Raw genomic sequence first — 25469 nt, 5'->3', positions numbered from 1 at the left:
AGAATTTATACCGGAAATTACAAACGACCAGAGACGTAACAATATGTATCTGTATGTTTGTATAAGAGTTCACTAAATGTTATTGCAATTACTCTCAAAGTTCTTAATGATCCCAGCAATGTGACAATACTTCAAAATATTTTGTTATATTCTTTGTTCAGAGAAGATACTGTAACAAAAAAGAAAATGAAGATTTGCTATGGATTATTACAGGCTACTGACATTAGTGTTTCATCATATGTCATTATTTTTGATTAATTCTACAAGCAAAAATTAAATTAACATAGTTTACATAACACAATTTCATCCTTTCACAGTATGGTTTACAACATGTGATTCACAAGCTCTCAATAAAGTACCCTTTGCTTATTAAAAATAAAGACAAAGAAGAAATTAAAGTATAATTAATTGTTTAACAGAATACTGAAAATTATTATGTAAGAGCAACAGCAGTTCATAGTTGCAACTTATAATCAATGTAAACTGTTTATTTTATCAACTTATAATCATGTACACTCTTTATTTTATCAACTTATAATCCATGTACACTCTTTATTTTATCAACTTATAATCAATATTGATTATAAGTTGATAAAATAAAGAGTGTACATTGATTATAAGTTGATAAAATAAAGAGTGTACATGATTATAAGTTGATAAAATAAACAGTGTACATTGATTATAAGTTGATAAAATAAACAGTGTACATTGATTATAAGTTGATAAAATAAACAGTGTACATTGATTATAAGTTGATAAAATAAAGAGTGTACGTACACTGTTTATTTTATCAACTTATAATCAATGTACACTGTTTATTTTATCAACTTATAATCAATGTACACTGTTTATTTTATCAACTTATAATCAATGTACACTGTTTATTTTATCAACTTATAATCAATGTACACTGTTTATTTTATCAATTTATAATCATGTACACTCTTTATTTTATCAACTTATAATCCATGTACACTGTTTATTTTATCAACTTATAATCAATGTACACTGTTTATTTTATCAACTTATAATCAATGTACACTGTTTATTTTATCAACTTATAATCCATGTACACTCTTTATTTTATCAACTTATAATCCATGTACACTCTTTATTTTATCAACTTATAATCCATGTACACTCTTTATTTTCAAGAATTTGTTTATATACACACAAAACAACTGCATAAAACTAACCAGAGAATAAAATTTAATCAAAATGAGTTAAACATTTCATTATCAACTAACACCTTCATCAATGGCACAAATAACTCGCTGTTTTAAGGTTTAGCTTAGTTTTTTGGTTTATTATCTAGTGTGCTTAAAATTAAAACTGAAAGTCATGTTTTCCAGAATCTTTGGATTTTATGTAAATATAACATGAAACTTTTGAATTAAGAAAAATTAGGGAAAATAATAACAGAAATGAACTAGTTACAAAATGAAAAACAAAACTGCAAAGACAACTGTTAATATTAAAACTTAGTCTTTTAACAGACATTTTCTGAGCTTATTGTCTCTTTTCATTATAAAATGAGCTGTTATACAAAAATATTATTGATTATACTTAGCAGAACAAAACAACTGTGTATGTCATAAGAACTTATATTGGTGAGACAAAAAAGTATATTTCCAAGGAATTTGTAAAAGTGAATAATTAACATAAACAGTAATGCAAAAGTATCATTAAGAGATAACAAAACACGAATGAGAAATAATATTTTTTTAAAAAGAATAACTTTACTAAAAATATCAACTCATGAAGTACATGTATATTGATGCAGTCCATGATTTTTTTTCCTGGTTTTAATTAAAGCTCATCATGTGATTTTAAGTGTTCGTCCTCATCATAAAGCCACTGATAATAAACAGCCCTGGGGTCTATCATCCAGTGTTTGTGAAAGGATACTGGAGGTAGAAAGCTAAGGTATTCAACAGAATAATCACTTGGTCGAGCCTAGTAAAGATTGAACATTAGAAGTTACTTGCAGCATGAAATTTAATAAATATTGATGAAAGATATAAACTTTAACCTGTTTTGAAATAACTTCAATTACATGGTCTTTAAAAGGTGTTTATAGAAAATTAAGAACAGGTAATACTTGATATTATACTAGAATGATCAGTAATAATTAATTTCTGAAGTCATTCCAAGCTTTTATTTTATCATAAAAATCTTTATGATTAAATAAGTTTACATTTAAAAAATTACTAAATAATACAAATTTTTTACCAAACAAAAATATTTCAAAAGTTACTTCAGAGAATGAAACAGAACATACATCTAATTACAATCAACCCACTTTCCATTCAAGAAGCAACTACAAGAATATGACAGGTTTTTGGTAAGTTTCCTTACCTTCACATATTGAACCCAACTATACCACAAATCTTAATTTGAACACTTCAGAGAGATGTCAAAAGCAGAAAATAATTACATACATTCATACTGAGCAGCTTATCAAAAATACAAATGGGCACATGTAAAAACTGAGGTCTCGATATAAAGCTCTACTTTGTAATGTCACAGATTTCTACCATGAAGAATGTATAAATTTCTACTTATATTGAAATATATTACTATTTTGAAAATATAGAAAATATGCAGTTTTACATAACCTACTATTTTCACAAAAACATATACAAGAATGATGATGATGACAAATGTTTTAGAAGATTTAATCATTTATTCTCTCCACAAATGATGCTTCACCTCTTCTCACATAAATAGCTAGAATCCCATGTTGAATAGGTGATGGAACTGATGAAAGGGAAAGAAAAAAGCATACTTCAAAAGTGTCCTAAGGACTCTCCCCAAGAGGAGATCTTTGGATTCAAAGATCATATGTGGGAGACTGCACCACTTCTGAACCAGGTATACTCTTCACCCATTATAGAAAGATGTCGCATATATGAGCAGAAAGATGAAGGAGCACATCCAAGTGGGAGAGAACTATGGCAGGATAGGGATCCGAACCATACAATATTTATTAAACTCAATCCCAGAAAACACAAAAGTGGGGAAGATTCCAAAACCCATGCCACTGGGAACCGACATCCATGTGGGGGTAGGATGAGGATCATACTGTCAGTAAATCAATTACAATCCAAAACCTAGCCACTGGGTACTGATATTCATCTGGGGTTAGGAAAGAGGATCATACTGCCGGCAAGTCAACTACATTCCAAAACCCAGCCGTCTGGTGGGGTAGGAAAGAGGATCATATTATCTTCACCTCAAGTTCATGAGACCAGAGGGAATCTCTACCCCCACCCCCCAGACCCATGAAGAGGGCACATGGTAACAATATGAGAAATAGACTGATTGATCCAGGAACCCGACATCTGGCACAGAAAATATGTCTGTGCAATGTAAGCCATCTCACTCAAATTTAAAATTATAGGAACTAAGCCAAGCACAGTAACATCCTTGGAAAATAAGAACATCAAGGGATAGCAGAATGGGAAGAACCAAATTAATTTGCAAGTACCTCCATCATGACCCACAACAGTATAATCTATAATACATGTGTTCATTGGTTCAGCTCTCTGGGAACTGAAATCCATGTGGGAGTAGGATGAGGGATCCCAATGAAAGGGGTGAACTGCAATTTTGATAGCTTACTCCAATGTTACACAGTGAAGGTTATCTCATCATCTACACCAGCAGAACATCACTGCCCTACACTCAACTGACTGGTTTTATAATCATTTATGTATATGCTACTTCAATAACACTTTCAGGAGGATGCCTTCATGGTCCCCCACTCCAGCATCTTGGAACTGGAAAGTGGTAAGGACTCTCGAACTCTACTGGAGGAAAAGGGGGGAGAAAGCTGTGAAGAGTCTGGAGGAACCACAACACCTGAAACAGTGCAATGTAGTCCATGTGTGAGTATGGTCTGGAATGGGCAAACTAATGAAGCAAAAAGATTGCTAGGATAAACCTACACGAGATCTTGTGTAACACCCCACCTCCACAGTGTGCACTGTGTGGTTATGGAAATCATAATATGTAAGTTGACATGGTCTTACAGTGCACATTTCAACAGTTAAAGAATACTTGGTCAGGCACCACTTGCCACAAAGCAGGATCCATATAATGAGTAGCAACAAATAAAAGAAAGAAAAGGGTAAAAAAGACCCCTGAAAAGGAAGAAAAGAGAAATAAAAGATAACTTAACCAGTCAAAGTCGCACTGAAATCTGAAGAATGGCTACAGGCAGAAGACGATAACCCAAATATCAAGATACCATGATAAGATTCAGATAGTGAGATATGAATGTACGAGAAGTAGTCCACATGCCCGATTGAAGAACCTGGAACAAAGTATGGAAAGAAGATCAAGCCAATCTAATTAAAAGTCAAACCCAATAGGTGAAGGTGGTAGGAGAAAGATCACAAACAGAGGATGTCTACCAAGGAATAAAGAGGCAGGAACTGGCACCACGGAATGAAGCTGTGTGGGCAATATAACAGCGAAGAGCACAAACAGGACATAGAAGTCTATCCAGATTAGACCAAGAATAAATGTGGGAAACTGAAGGAAAGGAAATTGGCAAAAATGAGGAGTTACCCTCTCAAGCCGCCAAAGTTTTGGGGAGGAAAGAACGATTCAGATAAAGGAGAATATATGTGGAATGATAAGAGTATGTGAAATGTTGATAACCTGCAATCAAGGAGATAGAAGACCCCCAATCAAAAAGCAAAGTGAGGAAATCTGTAATATGAGGAACAGTGGGTGGAATGGGTGAAAACCCCTGATACAAAGACCAATGGCAGAAAACATGCCATTTACATTGATAAACCTCCCTGGTGGAAGGGTGATTGGAACTAGCTAGAAAAGAAGCTACTGGGACAAACCAGATCTCTTCTCCAAGGACTGGATAAAAACCAGGCGTGAAGACAGGGGACAGGAAGGGCTGAATAAAACACCAGTGACCAGGAATGAAGTAAGAGGAAGAGGTAATATAGGGGCAGTTTAGCACTGAAGTAGCCATTGGAACCACGGTTCAGCCAGCCAGTAAGGAGCAATCAGAAGGACATCACACGGAGTGGCATGGATGATTGAAATCACCATGCGAAGAAGGAAAATGGCAGGATAGACATAAAAGTACTTGTTGGTCCAATCCTGACTGAAAGCATCTACAGCCAGAACAAAAGGATGAGGAACCAGAGACCAAAACAGAAGCAACTTGGTGTTGAGGGACGTGGCAAATACATAGTGGTGAGGAATACCCCACTGAAGGCAAAGGCACTGGAAAACAAGAAGATCAAGAGACCACACTGTTGGATAGACCTTGTCTGGATGGGAAAGCTGATCTGCAACAAGATTGAAAGCACCTAGAACATGACAAGCAATGATATGAATATTGAGTATGTGGGTCCAAACAAGAAGATTCAAAGTATTAAATCATAGGACTTGGTGACTGAGATAAGCAAACACTGTAGAATTGTTGGAATGGATCATTACCAGATGATTCCTGGCCAGATAGAGAAAATGAACCAAAGCACGACATTCAGCTAGAAGCTCCAGGATGTTACTATGTTAAGACCTCTTGGCCACTGACCAACATCCTGGAGCTTCCTGTTGACTGACCCATGTCCCCAACCCCAAAGGGCACATCTGCAAAAATGTGTAAATCTGGACGAGTAGGAGGAAGCAAGACATCTGGCAACATACAAGTCTTGTCCAACCACCAATGCAGATTGCCGACAAGGGAAGGGAAAATAGGAGCATTCAAAGGATCCCACGCAAAATTCCAGTGGTTGTGAATAGACTAAATGGAGGATAAGAGTTGCCATAGAAGACTACATCCCCAAAAGCAATAAAACCTTGTGAACTGTAATTGAGGGAGCAGTATGGGCATGGAGAACTGAAAGCTCTAACGAATGAAGTTGAAGAGGAGAAGGTTGGGCCCTACTGAGCTGGATGCTGAAAAAACACCCAAATGGATAAGATATTGGGTAGGCAGAAGGAAGGACTTCTGCAATTTGATTAACTAGCTCATATGAGCCATCTCCAGGAGCAGCCAACGAGTGTGAAGGGTGGACTCCTGTTTGGAATGAGCTAACTGTAGCTAGTTGTCCACGTAATAATGATGAAAGTACAACCCTTGAACATGTGAGTGATGGATGAATGTTTGGTCACCCAACAAAACACATATGGGATTGAAGCAAGCCCAAAGAGTAGTGCGCGAAACTGATAAACCTCCCCATGATGAACGAACAAAAAGATAGATACACGACTGATAAGATATCCCGATATACAAGTAAGCACTCGTAACGTCCAGCTTGGTCATGCACAAACCTGGAGAAAAAGCCCACCTCAGGGTGAGAAACGACTCCATGGTAAAGCGAGGTAGAACCAGAAAATGATTGAGGCATGATAAATCTATCACAGTCTCCGATTTTCTTGGGGATGACAAACAGTCTGGAGAAAGATGATGGACACGTTCGATGGCCTGTTGAGAAAAGGTCTTGTACCGCCTCGGACAGACGTCAACAGGTAGTAGGATCCCGAAGCAATAGGAAAGAACTGGGTACCTGAGACAAAGGGGGGGGGGGAAGGAATTGTAGAACAAGCCCCTCAGATAAAACCTGAATAACCCACGGATCTGTGGTAAAAGGTGACCAAAGGGGAACAAATTTGGACAAGCAAGCTCCCATTGGACTGGAACCCACCAGGTAGCCATGGATACTGTTGGCGACATGACCATCTGTGTTGAATAAAATGACGAGATGAGGAACCCCTGGAGGGAGGAACAGGTAAAGGCTGAGAAGGACTAGGATGAGAAAGAGGAATGGGAGTCCTTCTCAGCTCCAACAAACATGCAACCATAGAGGAAAGGGTAGTGTTAATACATTGACTACACACGTGATTCCAAAGTCTCATGCACACACCAAAAACATATCACCAAAGAAAAAGGGGCCATACATAATTCCCTAAGATAAGGGGGTGGTAAACAAACCTGAGACGAGGCTGCATCTCTACCTAGGAGATCCCCACAATAAGAGAAACCATGTGTGTAAAAGCGAGAGCCGAAGGTAACAAACGTGTTAACGTGGAGGTAGTCAGGTAGAGGCTCTCCCTTGAAAACCCCTCAGAATCTCTGTGTATTGCCTCAGAAAGGAGATGGATAGTAGATAAATATCATAGAAGGGAAGTAAGGGTAATATAAGGGTGGGAAAACTGGGCATGGGATAAATGACCAGGAAAATCAGGGACTGCCCTTCACATGGGTAAAATCAACCCCAACTGCCAAGAGTCGAGAAATGGACAGTCAGCCAGATAGTACGCTAATGCAAACTGATCTGTAGTCTGTGGAGGATGAGGCATGCTGGCACCCTCAACCAACTGAGAAACAAAATGCTTAGCATGAACCTTAATATCAGGGGAAGGAGGAAAAACCAAATGCTGAGAGGAAGAGGTATCATGCAACAAAGAAGGACAGGGATTTTAAGATATTGGGAAATGGACAAAACATCACATACCTGAGAAATCATGTCTAAAAATGCCATATTAGGCCAAGCTGATTCCGTAGGAGGGGCATAGGAGGACACGGCAAAATCCTCGTCATCCCGAACATGTTCATCTTATTTAGGAGGGAGTGGGGCAAGTTCTGGAGAAGGAGGTTGACCCATATAATGATCAATATCATGGCAAATAATAGCACATAAATCCAATGGGTCTCCCCCACCTGCAGCCTGTGTGATAGTGATACCCAAAAAAGTAATGTGAGCCTCACAATTCATGACTGAAATGTAAAATCAAATACATATGTTTGATGTAAACAAAAAAATTCGAGAGTAAAAAAAAACTAGGAAATTAAGTTAATTGCAAAATCGTCAACAACGTAAAGATAAAAAAACAAGAAATGAAGAAATTCCACTTTGGAAAGTAAACTATTTAAATTCATGAATTCAAACAATATGAAGTGCACAAAAAAAAGTCTTGACACCAGTACTGCCAAATGAGAAGTGAGAGTTCAGTAGAATTGAATATAGGGAGTAACCTGCTTCAAGGGAGTATGTCACACTCTTATTGGTGGAGGTTTGTCGCATGATGATTTACATGCGAGACACACTGAAATCAGACAATTCCAGATGGTTGAAGCTTCGAGGCTTGTGGCATGCGCAAACAAGTTTTTGCATATAGAGGGCAGCACTGAACAGGAATAGCTATTTATATGAATGGAAGTAATGTACCGTATTGGAAAGTGGGATTTACTGTCATTTTTATAATTCCCTCACAGCTGAAGGGGCAAAGTGCATTCAGTGGTATCACATCTTGAACTCCAGACCTTCAATTTACAGCCCAACACGTAACCATTATACTACACCCAGCCCTTCACCTGTTGATAATTAATAAACACAGCACACATAATGTACAAAAAATCAATCCTTCTGTCACACGAAAACACTATTGTGCTAGCATACAATTTAAATAAGTACATATACATACAAGATTCAAAATTTTGTCTTTGTTTAAAAATTATTAGAAATGTTACAAGGCTCCCTCACATTGTATTAAATTTTTAGGAACTCAGAGGAAGACAACTTGCTTGCTACATGAAATGTGAGAGATTCAAAGAGAGAACATGCACTAGCTGGCCACTTATTTGTAAAAAACTATATTTATTTGCATATGCATATAATGATAGTATTATATATACTATCATTATACACTAACTAACCACTTCAGTGATATACACTGACTAACCATTTCATTAGAATCTCTACCTATATCAGTTAAATAAGTTTTTTCCTTTCAATTGGAGTCAAACATGAATCACTGTGATTGTTTTGTCAGCTGGATTCTCAAGCTGACTTTTAATAATAACCTTCTTTAGGATACTAAAAATACGGAAAAGAAACTAAAAAAAATGTGTACAAAGTACTCCCTACATAAAATCATGCTATAAAAACTGACCTGATGAAATTGTAAAGTGTGTGTTACAGGAATATTTAGAAACTGCAAACATTGACCAAGAATCATATCATCTGGAGCATCATCTGTTGGACAGTCACATAGTGGACTATTTACAATCTTCTTTATTGCAGGCAAGCTGAATACCATTCTATACAACAAAGAAACAGAAAGGTATAACATACTTGTATGGCTTTCACTAAGTGTGTGTCTAGAAATAGTGATGCTTTAACTAGCTAATAGAGCATGTCAAGTATTAAGCATGGTTTCACTAACTAATGGAGCATGTCCAGCAATAATTGTGATTTTCACTAACTAACAGAGAATACTCAGCAACAAAAGTGTGGCTTTCATCATCTAACAGAGTATGCCAAGCAATAAATCTGACCACCACTAACTACTGGAACATGCCAAATAATAAGTGTCTTTCATATACTAACAGTACCATCACATTGAAGGATATTTCTGCCAATACTCTGCTTTGTACTTTTGGTGAACAGTTTTAGTAGGCTTTTTTTTTTTTCATTAGGCAGAGTTAATACTTTATGAAAATTTATTTTATTCATAGATTTTGGTTTAATGAAATAATTACTTTTTATTTCAATGCTTTCATACAGACAGGCATTAGGGGAAAACACTTATTGCATGTATAATAAACATGGATATACACAAATAGCAAATATTAGTACAAAGCACAATATTTAGTTATAGCTATTAAAATAATGCAACAGTTGGTATCTCTAAACATGCTTCTGGATAACAATGTATAAATTTCTATAGTTACACACCCATACATACATCAAGATAAGTATTTTCTATTCTGTTTTTTGCAAGAAAACATTAACAGCAAAAACTTTACAGATCTTAAACTAATAATGCTTGGAGATGGCTTGAATGGGTAATGAAAAAAAAAACACACTCTAATATAAGTTTTTTCATACCCATTCAAACCGTCTCCAAGCATTATTAGTCTCAAAGTGGGTTCCTCGTCATCGAATTTGAGATCTTAAAACTAATTTACTACTATTTGTAACATGACAAACAAGATATATATGACCATAGCATATTAATCAATTCACAGACTTAAGAAAAAAATCAATAATTTTTTATCAATATTTAAACAAATTTAAAAAAAGAAAGAAAAGAAAGATAGTTTTAAGTAACGTGTTACTTCATGTTCTTCATACAGTTATTTGAAAAAGTTTGATTTTACTGAATTAACAAAAAATGAGAGAGCTTTTGAAAATGTATTATTGCACGACACACCAAGGAAAATGTATTATTGCACGATAGTACCAAATATAATCTATTTGTAATTTAGTGAGTTGGAGTAATAATTATGGAACAATGAAAAAGAAAAAAATTAACCCTTTTTTTTCTAAAGGTTCAAAGTATTGCAGCTACTAGTTTTCTTAACCACTGTGATGTTAGGTTGATGAGAGTAATATGCTTTCTTATTTGTTTTCATTCTTAAATGAGTTTGATGATTGCATTTGTATAATCAGGGTACAGCAAGTCTAAATTTTCCAAGTTCAGAGGATTTCATTTCTCTATTATAACATTTCATGTCAAGTAAAAATTTTGAACTTTAATTTACAAAATTAATAACATACTGCCATTTATAGCTAATTATTTAATATTCTTAAAATGTTTTGCATATGTATTTCATATGAAAAATCCTTTGTCAGATATGATGCAAAAAAACTATATAAAAAGAAGGGAAAATAACCAAGATTCTTGTTGTTAAGCAAAATGTAAGAAACATTCTTACCCTCCTCCTCCTGTTATGTAATCATAGCCATTACCAGATGCTACACTGTAGCCATATCTTTCTCCAAGAGCTACTGGTTCTGTATGATCATAGCATCTCAGGAGTTGAAGTAACCTTGACATGCTGGAATGTACATATTTTCTTCTGATAAAGCAGTCTTGTAAAATTATGCTATTTACACAATTTTTGTTAAACTAGTAATCAAAACATACAATATTTATAAAATAAACGATTACAATAAAACATGGATAACAACTGCTGCAACTAACATTTTAAACCTTCACTAACTTTAAATAAATTTAAAAGCAAATTTTACTCATGCAACTTACCTAACTTTAACATGCCACTTACTTGGATAATGGGCTGTGACCCTAAAGAAACACATTAGAGGCAATGATGTATCACAACCCATTTCCTAGGATACCAAAATGCACTATTTATTCTAAGGTATCAAATCTATATCTAGGTAACCATTTGTGTGTGTTCTGTAACTATATTTCATCCAAGGAAAAATAGCAAATTAACATGAGTTCAGGTTAACAGAATACAAAAATTACTTATATTCTACTGTATGTTTGGATTTACATCCAGTTCATATATTACTGCAAAATTACTTAACATTTGTTTCATAATAGCAATAAAACTAGTAGATTAATTAAAGGTTGTTGTCACCTCTCTCACTAAATTATTTTGTAGTTAAGTTTAAGTTTGTGTATTGCTGTTTGATTGTGTATAAGCAGAATTATATATAAACACACATCCCACTCTCATATTTCATAAGGTAGTTTTATCATATTCTACTTTACTTTGTGTATGTAGGACAGCTGAATGAATGTCACATGGAACAGAGATACTTATAAATAAGTTATCCAATTTTCCAATTGGTCAGATACAGAAACAATGTGAATTGTAAACACAGTTTGGCATTTTCAAGTAAACTTGTTTCTTTTTTGAAGCACTAAAACTCACTTGTGAAGTCTCAGCTTCACTCCATTGTTTTAAATTAACAGATTCTGACCATGTTTGAGATCTTCATTCAACCTTTAAGCAGAGTTTATTTTTAATTATACAAAAAGTTCTTAGTTTTCTTCACATTTTGGTACAGTTTACTTCTTCACCCATTTTATATTTCAACTTCCTAATGACTGGCTGTTCTTTTTCTTCTGTCCATGAGGTGTTTACTTTCATTCCATTTCAGGTGATATCTTGTTTCTTTCCTTCTATCTGCAACAAATCACTTGATATTTAAATTTCCAGCTATTGTGATGATCAGGTAAATGTGTTCTTGGTTTATCATTAAAATACAATATAAGTGTTAGGGTATTTCCAGAAATTTATGTTAATGTTTGTAAAATATTGAGTTCATTAATGTTTAATAATGTAAGTCAGATGAAATTCAATTTTATCCAGATTACTAAGTTCATATTACTTCAACAGAAATCTGTATTTTAGTGGAAATACATACTTTACTGGCATTGTGGAAAACATTAATGCTCACAAGTGGTTTATCAAAATTACTAACTATTAAATGTGTATGTGTGAGTTTTCCACAAGCTAGCTCTATCAGTGTCCTAGAACATCAGCCAAAAATAGTAAATACCCTCACTACATGTTAAATTGACAGAAAAATGGCTAACATAACCAGCTTCCAACAATGTATTAGCTTCTTAACCCTACTTTGTAATTAGGCTATTGTATATATGTTTTTGTACTATATACTATGCATAAAATGTGAAACAACAGACTAAACAAAAATAATGTACTAGATTCTCCCTATTAAGACCACCTTTGGGTCTGAACAAAAGTGGTCTTACTAGGGATCAACCAGTTCATCAATTAACTGTAAAATATTTGAATATTGAATTGTAATGTTATGTGTGATATTTCTTTGCATAATGTACATTCAAACTATTAATAATTATTCATTTCCTGAATATTTTCTATTTTCTTGTCTTTATTTTCATCATTCAAAGTATTTTACATATTTTAGTCACAGAACATGTGTGCATTTATATTTTATTACACAAAGTTGGTGATTTTGGATTGTGGTTTTTTGACATAGTGTTGACAATTTCACTTTGATCAATGTCTTCTACATTATTTAAATTGTCCATCATTTTCATGACTGCTGGGTTTTTTAGTGCAAACTTATTCATTTATGCAATGGATATCAACATTTGCGGCATTAACTGGATTGTGCACTCTTCTGAATCTGTAAACTGGTTGCTATCATTGTCTTCAGTGGAACAGTCACCATTCAGGTCATTGAGAAGTTCTTGTTCCCAGTTCTCACAGAACTCTTTGGTGGTGGAAAAGTCATTATCTTAGTCGACATATTTGTTGCGGTCAGTGATGACATTGGGAAGATGGTCTTTAGCGAGCTGTAGCAGTTGAGCCAAAGAAATGTTGTAGTCTTAGTCCTTGTTGTTGTCAATTGAGAATGAACCGATGAAACATTTTGCAAAACACTTTGATACTGTGCTGGTCTTGATTTCACGCAGGGCAGAATTGTTTCAAGCATAAAATCTAGCACACTGACACTTTTCACCAAGTTTGTGAACAACATGCCTATATCCATGTTTGATAACACAGAGCAGAGTAGGTAGTGGGCTTTGAATGCATGAATGATACCCTGGTCATGAGGTTGTAGTACTGGTGTTGCTTTGGTAGATAAGAACACAATTTTGACATTACTAAGATTCACTTGACTGTGCAATGTGGCATTCTCTAACAGCAAGATAACATTGCAGATTCTATGCTTTCATGCACATATTGAAGTCTGTAACCCAGTCTTGGAAGATGGTGTTGGTCATCCATGTCTTCTTGTTAGCATACCAAGCCACGGATAAGTCACTCTTTATGTTTAAGTTTTTGAAGCACCCAGGTTTTAGGCTCTTACTGGTCACAATAGTGTATTCAAATTCACCTGCACTATTGTAACATAATGCAACACTTAGTCTATCCTTTGATAGCTTCCCCCAGTGCAACTGTTCACCTTTTACACAAAATGTTTTGTCTGGTAAACCATGACAGTTGACCCCAGTTTCATCCATATTGTAGATGTCTCTAGGTGCATATCCCTCTATAATAGCAGGAAATTTGGCATTCCATCCCTTAACGGTCATGGCATAGCCATCGCCACGTTCACCATTGATTGTGAGTTGTGAAATGCTACGTCTGACTTTGAATTTAGAGATCCATCCAAACGATGCTTTGAAGTCAGAAAGACCCAGACTAGTGGCTGTTGCAAGTGCCCTTTCTTGCAACATAGATCCAGAAACTGGAATTTTCATAGCACATTATACCAAGACCATAATGATGCTTCAGGGTCATCACTCACAACTTTAGAACAAATGCATTTTCATGAAGACGGGCAATTCTCTTCAAACACTGTCATATATTCAGCCTTATGCTTCAAAATTTGCTGGATTTATGTTTTGCTGACATTGAAATTTTCAATAAATTTCATGTGCGATTGAAACAGAATAAACTGATGTTTTACTCACTGACTGACTGGGTATTTATACACAGTGTATCTGTCATGGTAATGTTATCAAAGAGTATGTGAAAATATTGCCCTTTCAAGTAGCTTCTTTTGTGGCTGTCTCTTATTAAATTTGTAACCAACAGAAAGCCTAGATTTCAACTGATTGATTGCAATATGATTCATGTCACATGATGTTACAGATAACTGACAATTTAGCTGATGAGAAACAAATTTTTCCCACAAGTACATAGCGGAGAGCTAAATCAAATTTCTACTGCTCAAGTCACATGATTAGAGAGTCAGAAAAATTCTGACAGATACCTAACTTTCTCAGCTGTTAACAGCTATTTTGTGTTCTTCCTTGCATTATTTACTCAAAGAAAAAAATTAATTTGTGGACCAGTAGCATTGGTGAAAGTATTAGGTCTTACATAGAAGGTCAGTTAACAATAACAAAAAAAGGTTACAGAGGTAAGTGCTATATTTCTTATTTATTATTATATAAGTACCTAAAAATTATAAAATATTAGGCTAGGTAAGGTTAAATTAGGTAATATAAATAAATATAATGATAATAATAAAATTTTTCTATGAGGTACGCTCACTAGAACTAACAGCTCACAAGCAGCACAAGCTTTATGTAACATGATTAGTGTAACATTTGTTTCATGTTACTGTGTATTTTGAAACTTTTTATGGTGGGAATTTTAAAAATCATGGTCCAAAAGGCAATAAAATTTAATTAGAAACACCAGAGTAATTTAAAAGTGACACAAATTGAGTGTTGTCAAATATTGAACACGACTGAAATCAACAATGACCACTCCTATTAATGTTTACCATAAAAAAAAACAGACAGAGGGTAGTTTTCAACATGGAAAGTCAACAATGGCCTTGGGACTAATTTCAGTGGTCATAGTATGGAATAGGGGAGTGGTCGGCCTGGGGAAATATTACATAATGGTAAAGATAGGCAAATTGTTGGGACTGTAATATTTTGCCTGCAATGGGGGTAGTGGTCTCTTTGGGGAGATGGTTGCTCAGGGAGAGTACTGTACTACTATGGACAAAATAATGTAACAGAAAAGAAGTTAAAATTAACAGCAGTGTTACCAAAATAAATTTATGGATGAACTGCACCTTGAACTGTGTTAGTCTAAATCCCCTATGTACCAAATACTGTGTTGGTACTAAAATGGAGGTTACAGATATAGACGTAGACAACTGGGTGGTCAAGTGAGCAGGTGTATAAGATACTGAATGGACAAAATGGTCAGAATAATTCAATCACAAGCAAAAGTACCCATCCCTGGTGATGAAAAAAGTTAATCTATCAATTTAAATTACTTCATGGACTTTAAAAAAGTTAACTGTGTTACACTCTTGGTTTCACTCTGAGCCACATATACCACCCACTATGAAAAGTAATTGTTGAGAATTGTGCTAAGAGCAGCTCAACAATAACACACTGTAAATCTACATTTTTATCCTTTAAGTTACATCACATTTTGAAATGTATATAACAGTGTGATTAATTCCTAACAATATAGTGTAAAATATCCTGCTTGCAAAATAAAATTTGGCATCAACATTATTTATGCCTGTTCTCCCATCATTTCAAAAGTGAATGTTGAGTTCCGTCTGGGTGTGCAGCTTTTCAAACACAGTGCAGGAAGTGGCTGCCATAAACAGGAGAAAGACAAATGTTTGGACAGACACCACAATTCACAATATATAAAATATCTACGTAAATGTAAAAATCAATGTTACTTGAATAGAGAAGACCAGCAATAGAAAACATATAGATACTAGAAATAAATGACTTACAACACCAAATTGTTGTTTTTCATTAATTTTCTTTAACCTTTTGCTCTACAGCTTCTTCAGAAGCATTCCACTAAAACACAAACCATAACACACAGTAGAAAGCTTCAAATGGTTTAAATAATAAATTCTAATTGAATCTATAGTAGATTAAGTAGTAAAGCTAATTTTCTGTCAGTGTAGTTGGTGGCTTTAAAGAAGTAAGACTATAATTCTTCAATCTTCTGTTCTTAGTTCATTTTTCACATATTTTACATCTAGGTATATGAGTAGCTAAGAAATCCCAATATTTACATACCAGTTATCTATACAATAACGTTTAAAACAATTAATGATAGCACAAATAAATAATAATTTTGATAATTAAAATACAATTTTCAATATCATTGCATATTATACTGCTTATGCTGCTAATTATAATAACTAATCTGATATGCTCATTAATAGTTCGAGGCACATGTTAGTCTGTCTTTTAAAAACTTACAGTAATTTCAATACCTGTGTCACTCACATATGACAGTACCTTAATAGAGTATCATCATCAGCTATGACAATCCACTTGTAGTTGCTAGTCAGACCATCATTTAACAAGTAGGATAATATAGCCATGGTCTTAGCACAGTGCCCATGTGGTGTGTTAGGGACTCCTAAGTCATGGGTGGGAATTTTAGGGTCATTTTTATTGCTGAAAAACTTCACGTTAACAACATCTTTGGCCCAAGTATCTTGTACTACTTGTACTGGTAGAAAAAAAATATGTGTTAGTAAACAAATTAAACTTGAATATTTAGTAAACTACCATATTAATAAAGTATATTACTTCATGTGTCTTTCATTTTTAAAGCCCAGTGTAGTATTTGATTTATTAACAGCCTTCTGAAAATGAGTATCTACAAAGTTGCAGAACATGTTGAACACTTGTTCTTTCTAGATTACAATTCATCCTCCAAAGAATTGGATTTATAATTTGTCATAGTGAGCAGTGGATGCCTTTTCTATGTACCCTTTTCTATGTACAAGGTGAGACAAAGAAAAATACAAGTTTTGGAAATTAACAATTTTCAAGTTAACAATTCCTTATCGTATTGCTAATTAGATTTATAACTTCTTCCAGTTAATGACATATTTTTGTAAGTATTCAAAACCTGTTGTAATACTATGTTTATAATATTTCTCTTCTCTCATACCCAGACTTAAATTTCCACATAACTTTCTATTTCTGTAACACATGTGAAACACTATTAGTTACTGAAGGTTCAAATTAATATTTGCTGAGATCAAGTTTTCTTTTGGGCTGTTATTACACAAGAGACTGAAGTTCTATACTGCTATACTTTACATATCTTAGTATATTTATAACTATGTTGACAAAGCAGCATTTGCATTTATCATATATTTGCTGACAGAAAGTACTGATTTAAATTTGTATATATGCACATTTATACGTGGATGTAACAGCTTTATATGATATTGTACAAGCTCAACGATGAATGAGATTACCACTAAAACTCACTCAGTGATAATAAAATTAATTAAAAAAAAACAAGAAGATCACCTTTTGTAACCTAATAATTTTCTTATGTAGTACAACACCAAACCAACCATTTTGTTGAACCTGTGTATCATACAATAACAATATAAGTTTAATGTAAAAATCACCCAACTTGTCTAAAGTAACAATAAAAATCTAATGAATCTCTATAGTGGTTAAACCATTAAACCCTTATATATAAGTACATAGCAGTCCCTCCAAGATAACACACTTACACAACAGTATTAAAAAGTTCAAAACATATTTCATAATTTCTTGCATAACATGTTGTCTTGTACATCATATTCATAAGGCAAATCCCAAGTTTTATTAATAAGGTAGGACTGATCCATTCAAAAGGTGTTCATTTGTTCATTCTACAGTATTTTGATCCTTACAGGCTTATATAAATGCTAATAATAACTTTGATCCATTTATAAAATGTACAAACTACAATACTTTGATCTTTCAAGTTTAAGTTGTTTGAGACTCATAACACAGGTTAAACTAACATCTAGCAGACTATTCACCATGTTAAAAAACTTGCTTTTTATTGCAAGTCTTCAGCCCTATAACCACTGAACACTATCATAAATAATACCTAATTTAAATTTGAAAAAACTGTATATTCTTTTCATGTCTACCAGATACCACTGGCCAGATGAGACTGGGGTATTCCTGATTTAGATGAAAAGCTGAAATTTGGATATTCCTGGTTTAAAAAAATAGCTGAAACTGGGGTATACCTGGTTTAAAGGAATAGCTGAGACTGGAGTATAACTGGTTTAAAGGAATAGCTGAGACTGGAGTATAACTGGTTTAAAGGAATAGCTGAGACCGGGGTATACCTGGTTTAAAGGAATAGCTGAGACTGGAGTATAACTGGTTTAAAGGAATAGCTGAGACTGGAGTATTATTTGTTTGGAAAAATAGCTGAAACCGGGATAATATTTGTTTAGAGAAACAGCTGAGACTGGGGTATACCTGGTTTAGAGGAATAGCTGAGACTGGGGTATACCTGGTTTAGAGAATAGCTGAGACTGGGGTATACCTAGTTTAGAGGAATAGCTGAGATTGGAATATTCCTGGTTTAAAGGAATAGCTGAGACTAGGGTACACCTGGTTTGGAGGAATAGCTGAGACTAGGATATACCTGGTTTAGAGGAATAGCTGAGACTGGGGTATACCTGGTTTAGAGGAATAGCTGAGACTGGGATATACCTGGTTTAGCAGAATAGCTGAGACTGGGGTATACCTGGTTTAGAGGAATAGCTGAGACTAGGGTATACCTGGTTTAGAGGAATAGCTGAGACTAGGGCACACCTGGTTTGGAGAAATAGCTGAGACTAGGGTACACCTGGTTTAGAGGAATAGCTGAGACTAGGGTACACCTGGTTTGGAAAAATAGCTGAGACTGGAGTATTCCCATTTTAAAGAAAAACTTAGACTGTGGTATTCCTGGTTTAGATGAAAAAGCTGAAATTGGGATATTCCTGGTTTAAAGAAATATCTGAAACTGGAGAATAACTGGTTTAGAGAAATAGCTGAGACCTTTGTAAGTGGCTCCAACTGCTTTATGTTGAGGTTTCTGCTGTTGTTTGCTTATAATGGACCTGCACTCCTTTGCAATGTGTCCCATTTTATAACAAACATAGCATCTCTTTTCCCTTCTGTCCATTAACTTCCTGTCATCTTTGGTAAACTACTGCTTACTGGTTTCAAATTTAACTGGACATTATTGGACTTGCCAGTTATACTACCTCCATGGGCTTCCATATACTGTTCTGCCAGCTTCATCATTTTGTCTATACCTTTTGGTGCTCTCTCCTTTAGGAATAGTGACATGTCAGTTTAACACGTGGTCATGAAATGTACATGTACTAATAGGTCTGCCAGTCCCTCAAAACTATTTTCACATGTCAGTCCATCTGGTGAAATATCACCGCAGATGTGCCACAAACTGAAATACAGTTTCTCCAGTGTTGGGTTTGACTCCTCTGAACTTCTGACAAATACCTTCTTCAGTAAGTTCATATCGTTTCAGTAAAGCTACTTTTAATCTGTCATAATCCATGGCATCTTCTGACGTCATGCCCGCATATACTTGTAGGCCTTTTTCTGTGAGACGTGGGCTGAGACAGACTGCCCAGGTGCCTTTGTCCTAGTTCTGACTTTAGACAAATCTTTCATATCTCTCCAGGAAAACATCCATGAATATTTATGTTCATCACATTTGGGCAGTTTGGGTCAGCTAGCCCTAACTCCATTGTCATTCTTGGGTCCTTCTTCCTTCAGTTGGGTGAGTTTTTCTATCTCAATTTGTGCTCTTATTTTCTCTATTTCTAGTCTCTCTTTTTATTCTTTCTCAATTTGTATTCTCATTCTTTCTCTTTCTAGTTTCTCCTTTCTTTCCTTTCTTCTTTCTCAATTTATATTCTCATTCTCTCTATTTCTAGTTTCTCCTTTCTCTCATTTTCTTCTTTAAGCCTTTCTCTTTCTTCTTTCTCAATTCGTCTCTTCAGTTCTTCTCTTTCCAGTTCTTGTTGTTGTTTAAAAAAACTCTCGTAGTTCACTGTCTTTTAACCCAAGTTGAGATCCTCTTTCTACCCATTTATCAAAATCTGTTGACATGGTTATATAATGTAATTTTAATCTCTACACTATTTTTTTTGTTACTACTACAGTTGTGCTTATATAGGTAGGCCTACTTATTTTTGCTGTTGTTCACATGTTCTTCTATTGCCATTTACCACCATATAATCCTGCCTGTGGCTCACCAATTGTCAGAATTTAAAATAATATATATATATATATAACTTTCCTTTTTGCCAATTGTCAAATAGAAAGGTTTTTAGTTATATTTCTTGATAATATTAATATATACTATGTTGTTGTTGGGCTTTGGGCTTAGGATTCTTCTACAGTAGGTATCTGTGACGTGTTAGTGATAAATTCAACAATGAATAAACAGCATGCACTTCACTTGTTTTCAAAATAATATATATATATATTCAGAACAAGTTAACATATATGCAATAAATTCTTCAACACTAGATAATATGGGCATATGATAAATACTATATATGTAGTTCTCTCTTTCTTGTCAAATATCTATTTAGGCCTATTCAATTACTTTAGAATTTCAGTTAACAAGCTGAACTATCTTCTCTATTTCTATCACACTAGTATTCTCTGTGATTCATTTACAATTGTGGCATAAGTTACCGTAATTGTTTGGTCTTCTTTCTTCTGAAAATCCTCTGTTCCTTTTGTCAAAGTGCACTCAGGCTGATTCAATTACTTTAGAACCATGCTGTGACGGAATAGAATTATTTTTCTAATCTTCATTTCTACTGTTAGTTTCACTCTAACATATTACATGTTAGGCCTATCACTTTCATGGTACTTAACTTCACGCCAACTTTATTCTCTTTCGCTATTATCTGTTTGCTGTTACTGCTCGTCTCACACTATTTATATCTTTATCACTTAATCGTCTGTCTGCCTTCCATATTCTCAACACCAATTTATTGTACGTGATGTTCGATAATCTCAACATCAATGATTTATTAACAAAACTTCCTACAATCATCTGCTTTTAACTCTTGTTATAACAAAAACTAAACAATAATAAAATATTCATTTTAAGAGGTTAAGAGGAATAACTGATATTGGGGTATTCCTGGTTTAGAGGTAAGCTGAGACTGTGGTATCAAGATTTAGAGAAATAACTGAGATTGGAGTATTTTTGTTTTATAAGAGAGAGGCTGAGACTGGGATTTTCTGGTATAGAGAAATCAAAACAAAAATAATAACTAACTCCTCCCACATAATGAGAGTTTGGGCTGTATAAAATTTTAGCATGAGAAAAAAGTATGGAAAAAAGAAAGAAACAGGTTTCATGAACACAAGTACATGCTATTTATTTTGCATTCCTCAACTGTTTTCCATTTCGATACTGATGAAATCAAAGTCAAATAAACTAAAATGAAATTAAAATATGATAATTGATGGTTAGCAAACACAATAAACAGCCAACATGGAAACACAATACTTCACTGTAGGTCTTGGCCTTTCAAAAGCAGAAGCTAACCTTCTTGAAGACATTAAAACTGCTTTCAAAATTCACAGTTTCAGTGCTGAAAACCTATTAACAGCAACGATTTAAAATAAAAAAAACATCTATAGAAATCAATGCCTAAAAGCATCAGAAGACAGTCTGTGAAATGACAGAAAGCAATATACACTATCTTGAATGCCAATATGCCTTCAAAATGACAGAACACTATGCAAACCATCTTGAATACCAAAACATCTGCATAATGACAGAAATATATATACAACATCTTAAATGCCAAAATGTCTTAAAAATGACAGAAACTATGCAAATAACCTTGAATGCCATATATCTACAAAATTACAGAAAACTATGCAAACCAATCTTGAATATCAAAACATCTGCAAATTTCAGAAAGCTATACACACCATCTTGAATGCCATATATCTACGAAATGACAGAAAACTATACATACCATCTTGAATGCAAAAATGCCTACCAAATGACAGAAATTGTACACATAATTGTAAATGTCATATATCTACAAAATTACAGAAAATTATACACACCATCATGAATGCCAAAATGTCTATAAAATGACAGAAATTATACACATAATAGTAAATGTCATATATCTACAAAATGACAGAAAACTATATCCACCATCTTGAATGCCAAAATGTATACAAAATGACAGAAAAGTATACATACCATCTTGAATGTCAAAATGTCTACAAACTGAGAGAAAACTATACACATCATCTTTAATATCAAAATATTTGCAGCTGAAAGCCATAATGAAGTGCATAAAAGTAATAAGTCTCCAATTTCCATTGTATTATAATAATTCAATAGTTAAAATGGTATATTTTCTGTAATTAGTTCATGTTCAGTGGCTACAATAGGTGGTAGAATCTATTTTGTGTTCCCAGAAAAAAGAAGTATAATGGACTAAAAATATATATACAATTTTTTCCATTTGCCTGCAGATTTCTGTAGAACTCAGATTACTATAGAATATCCTGTACAATGCTTTGATAAGTAGATTATATCCTGCTATGTGTTTCTACAAGTTGGTGTACATTCTCAAAATTGGCTATAAATCTCTTCAAACCTTTTCTCTTGAGAAGGTGAAACTTTGTTATGAACTAATCATTATCATCTTATTCAACATTCTCCTAAGAAGTGGATGAACATTCTTATATGATAAGGATATTCAATGATATTAACTTTATCATTTGTTCTGAAATCTGAAGTAACCAAGTTTTATTTTTTGCAAATAATTACTACCATTCTAGCAAAATATTCTGCCAAGTACCTAACAGTTTTGTATCTAGTATAAAAGAAAACCCAGTAACAGAGGTTTTTGATGAAATATCACATGTAGAAGTATGCTGTGTGCTGAAAATCATAAGTGCTCCTTCAAACTAGATGAAAAAATATCATGTGGTAGCATCCCTTCATGATTGTCTTTCTCTCACAATATATAAACAATATCTTTTCCAGTTGGAATAATATTCTAGTGACAACAATGATGAAATTGGTTTTGATACAGATAATGATGCACAGATTACCCAAAGTGCACAAATTAGTACACCAGTTTCTGCTTCCACATTCTGTGCATATTACATTCATGAGGCAGGCAGTAGCACTGACTATGCATGAATGGGTTAGATTTTTCATCAAAATGGTATTTTAAATATCTCCTCAATAGGTCATCAGAACTTTACAATATCATACAGTGTTTCCTTTTATAAGAATATCTATGTACTAACTAAGTAACAAGTTCTGGGAATATATGTAAATATCATAGCAAAAAGTTTGAATTTCTTGTTCTTCTTTCTTCTATTTTATTATTACATGATAACTCAAAAACCAAAACAATGGTGTCAACCAATTTCACAAAGGTGACATACTTTCAAATCTTGCATCTGTCACACAAACCACACCACAAGTGGGGAGGACAGGTGGAAAATGTGAGAGGATATAATTATCTATCAGAAATACATTTTTGAGTTTTGGAAAAGGTTAACTTCTGATATGATATTTTACCTCCACTCACAAAAAGCTAGAATCCCGCATTGAGCAGGTGCAGGGTTGATGAGAAGATAATACCCCTTTAAGAAGTGTCCAATGGAAAACCATGGGGTGTGAGAAGGAATTAAAAACAACACATCTGTGGGAACTGCACTACTTCTGAGCCAGGTATACTCATCATCCTTTGATAGTGTATCTACAAAAAAGGCAGAAACAAAGTAGGGTCCCTAAGAAAAAAGCATCTGTACCACAAACTCACCTCTATATGCATACATCTCCAACTCAAACAAAACCAGATCCACTGTGAATGTACATCAGATTGACAGTAGAGAGGCAGAGAGCCTAGGAGGGTACAGGTACCCTGCCTTACCCATGTGGGATGTCATATGTCTCGTTCAGATACAACCAACACCAGATCCACTGGGAATCAACATCCAGTGGACAGTAGGAAGATGGACCATAATTTGGGGTTGCATCTCCAGTCCAAAACCTGGTGGCATTGGGAATTTATCATCCCGTCTGCAGATGGTAGGGAGAAGGGTGCCTCAGCAGGAGGGGCAAATTGCAATATATGGTGGATTGCTACATCCAACACCTGGCAGCATCTGGAATTGTACATCAGGTCCGCATCATGCCATTGAAACCACAGTATGCCACCTTCCTACTCTCAACTGAGTGATATTGTGCATACTCAGGAGGACAGGCCTTCATGGTTCACCATCCCAAAGGCTAGGAACTAATAAGTGGAAAGGACTCCCATACTCCACTAGAAGAAGGAAGGAAAAGTGCATTGGAGAGTCCAGAAGACTGCAGCACAGGAGAAAGTACAATGGGTGACTGTGATACTGTATTTGGAAAAGCAGAGCAATATCATTGACAGAAATGATCAACCTACACCTGGCAGCATTTGGAATTGTACATTGTGTCCACAATAGGAAGAGCCTCAGATACCATGGATCATCAGGGATGGGCAGTAATCCTAGTCTGCTTTACTTATCTTACTACATTACTGTATGGTCCGGGACAAACATACTTATGAAGCGACAGACTGCAAGGTATACCTACGAACAGTCCTGCTGAATACCCCATCTCAACAGAGTCAGTCAACCAACACTGAGTGGCATCTGGAATTATGTATCAGGTTCGCAACAGAAACAGTCTCAATGTCACAGTCATCCACCATGGTATATGATGACAGGTCTTAGAGTGCAGATTTAAAACTAAGTATACCTGATCAGGTACCAGTTGTCACAAAGCTGGATCCAAACATTCAAGAAAAAGAGAATGGAGTACTTACTAATCACAGAAAAATAGAAGAATGCAAAATGGTGACAGGAGGTAAGCTGAAACGCAAAGAACAGGAAACGGCCACGTCATGGAAGTAGTGAGACATAAAGGTATACGGAGTGGTCCATATACCAGCACTGATGATGTTCTCCAAGTGTAGGTGGAAATGTACAGCCAGGGAAGAATACACCAGGTGAATTAACTGGCAAATCCAACCCATAAAGTTAATGGGAGAAAGGTTACAGGAAAGGTTAGAATTTCATGAAATAAACAAGCAGACATGGGAACCACAGAAGGGAGCAGTGTGTGTCATATACCCAGAGATGAAAATGTCCCTTTCCTAAAAAATCCTGAAAATAATCGAAGCCAAGTACGGGGGGTCCGGCACCCAAAATCCTGCATTTTGATGCATTTTAGTACTTAAAATTCACTTAAACAAGTTACCCCATTTTTCTTACATCAATGATTATCAAATACATGTGAGAAATATCAAATCTGATTACCCTAGTTAATGGAAAGTTTTCAAGAGTGCATTCTTTGGAATTAC

The 25469-nt window shown here is 34.7% G+C and overlaps 1 protein-coding gene across 1 annotated transcript in view; it reads right to left on the bottom strand.

The window, feature by feature from the left end:
• Positions 1 to 1105: 1105 nt before the first annotated feature.
• LOC106469280 (beta-1,3-glucosyltransferase-like) overlaps positions 1106 to 25469 on the bottom strand; it is a 45084-nt gene continuing 20720 nt past the window's right edge. The window contains exons 4-7 of the mRNA XM_013929767.2: positions 16534 to 16750; positions 10700 to 10822; positions 8932 to 9079; positions 1106 to 1956 (exon numbers count right to left, since the gene is read on the bottom strand). Coding sequence (XP_013785221.1) covers positions 1810 to 1956; positions 8932 to 9079; positions 10700 to 10822; positions 16534 to 16750 — 635 coding nt within the window. The 3' untranslated portion in view covers positions 1106 to 1809. The remainder of the gene's footprint in view (positions 1957 to 8931; positions 9080 to 10699; positions 10823 to 16533; positions 16751 to 25469) is intronic.

Source organism: Limulus polyphemus, unplaced genomic scaffold (genome assembly GCF_000517525.1).
Source record: "Limulus polyphemus unplaced genomic scaffold, Limulus_polyphemus-2.1.2 Scaffold3394, whole genome shotgun sequence".
In the NCBI taxonomy this organism is placed as follows: domain Eukaryota; kingdom Metazoa; phylum Arthropoda; class Merostomata; order Xiphosura; family Limulidae; genus Limulus; species Limulus polyphemus.
Note: the sequence above shows the minus strand (reverse complement) of the source record. Positions and strands in the feature narration are given on the sequence as shown.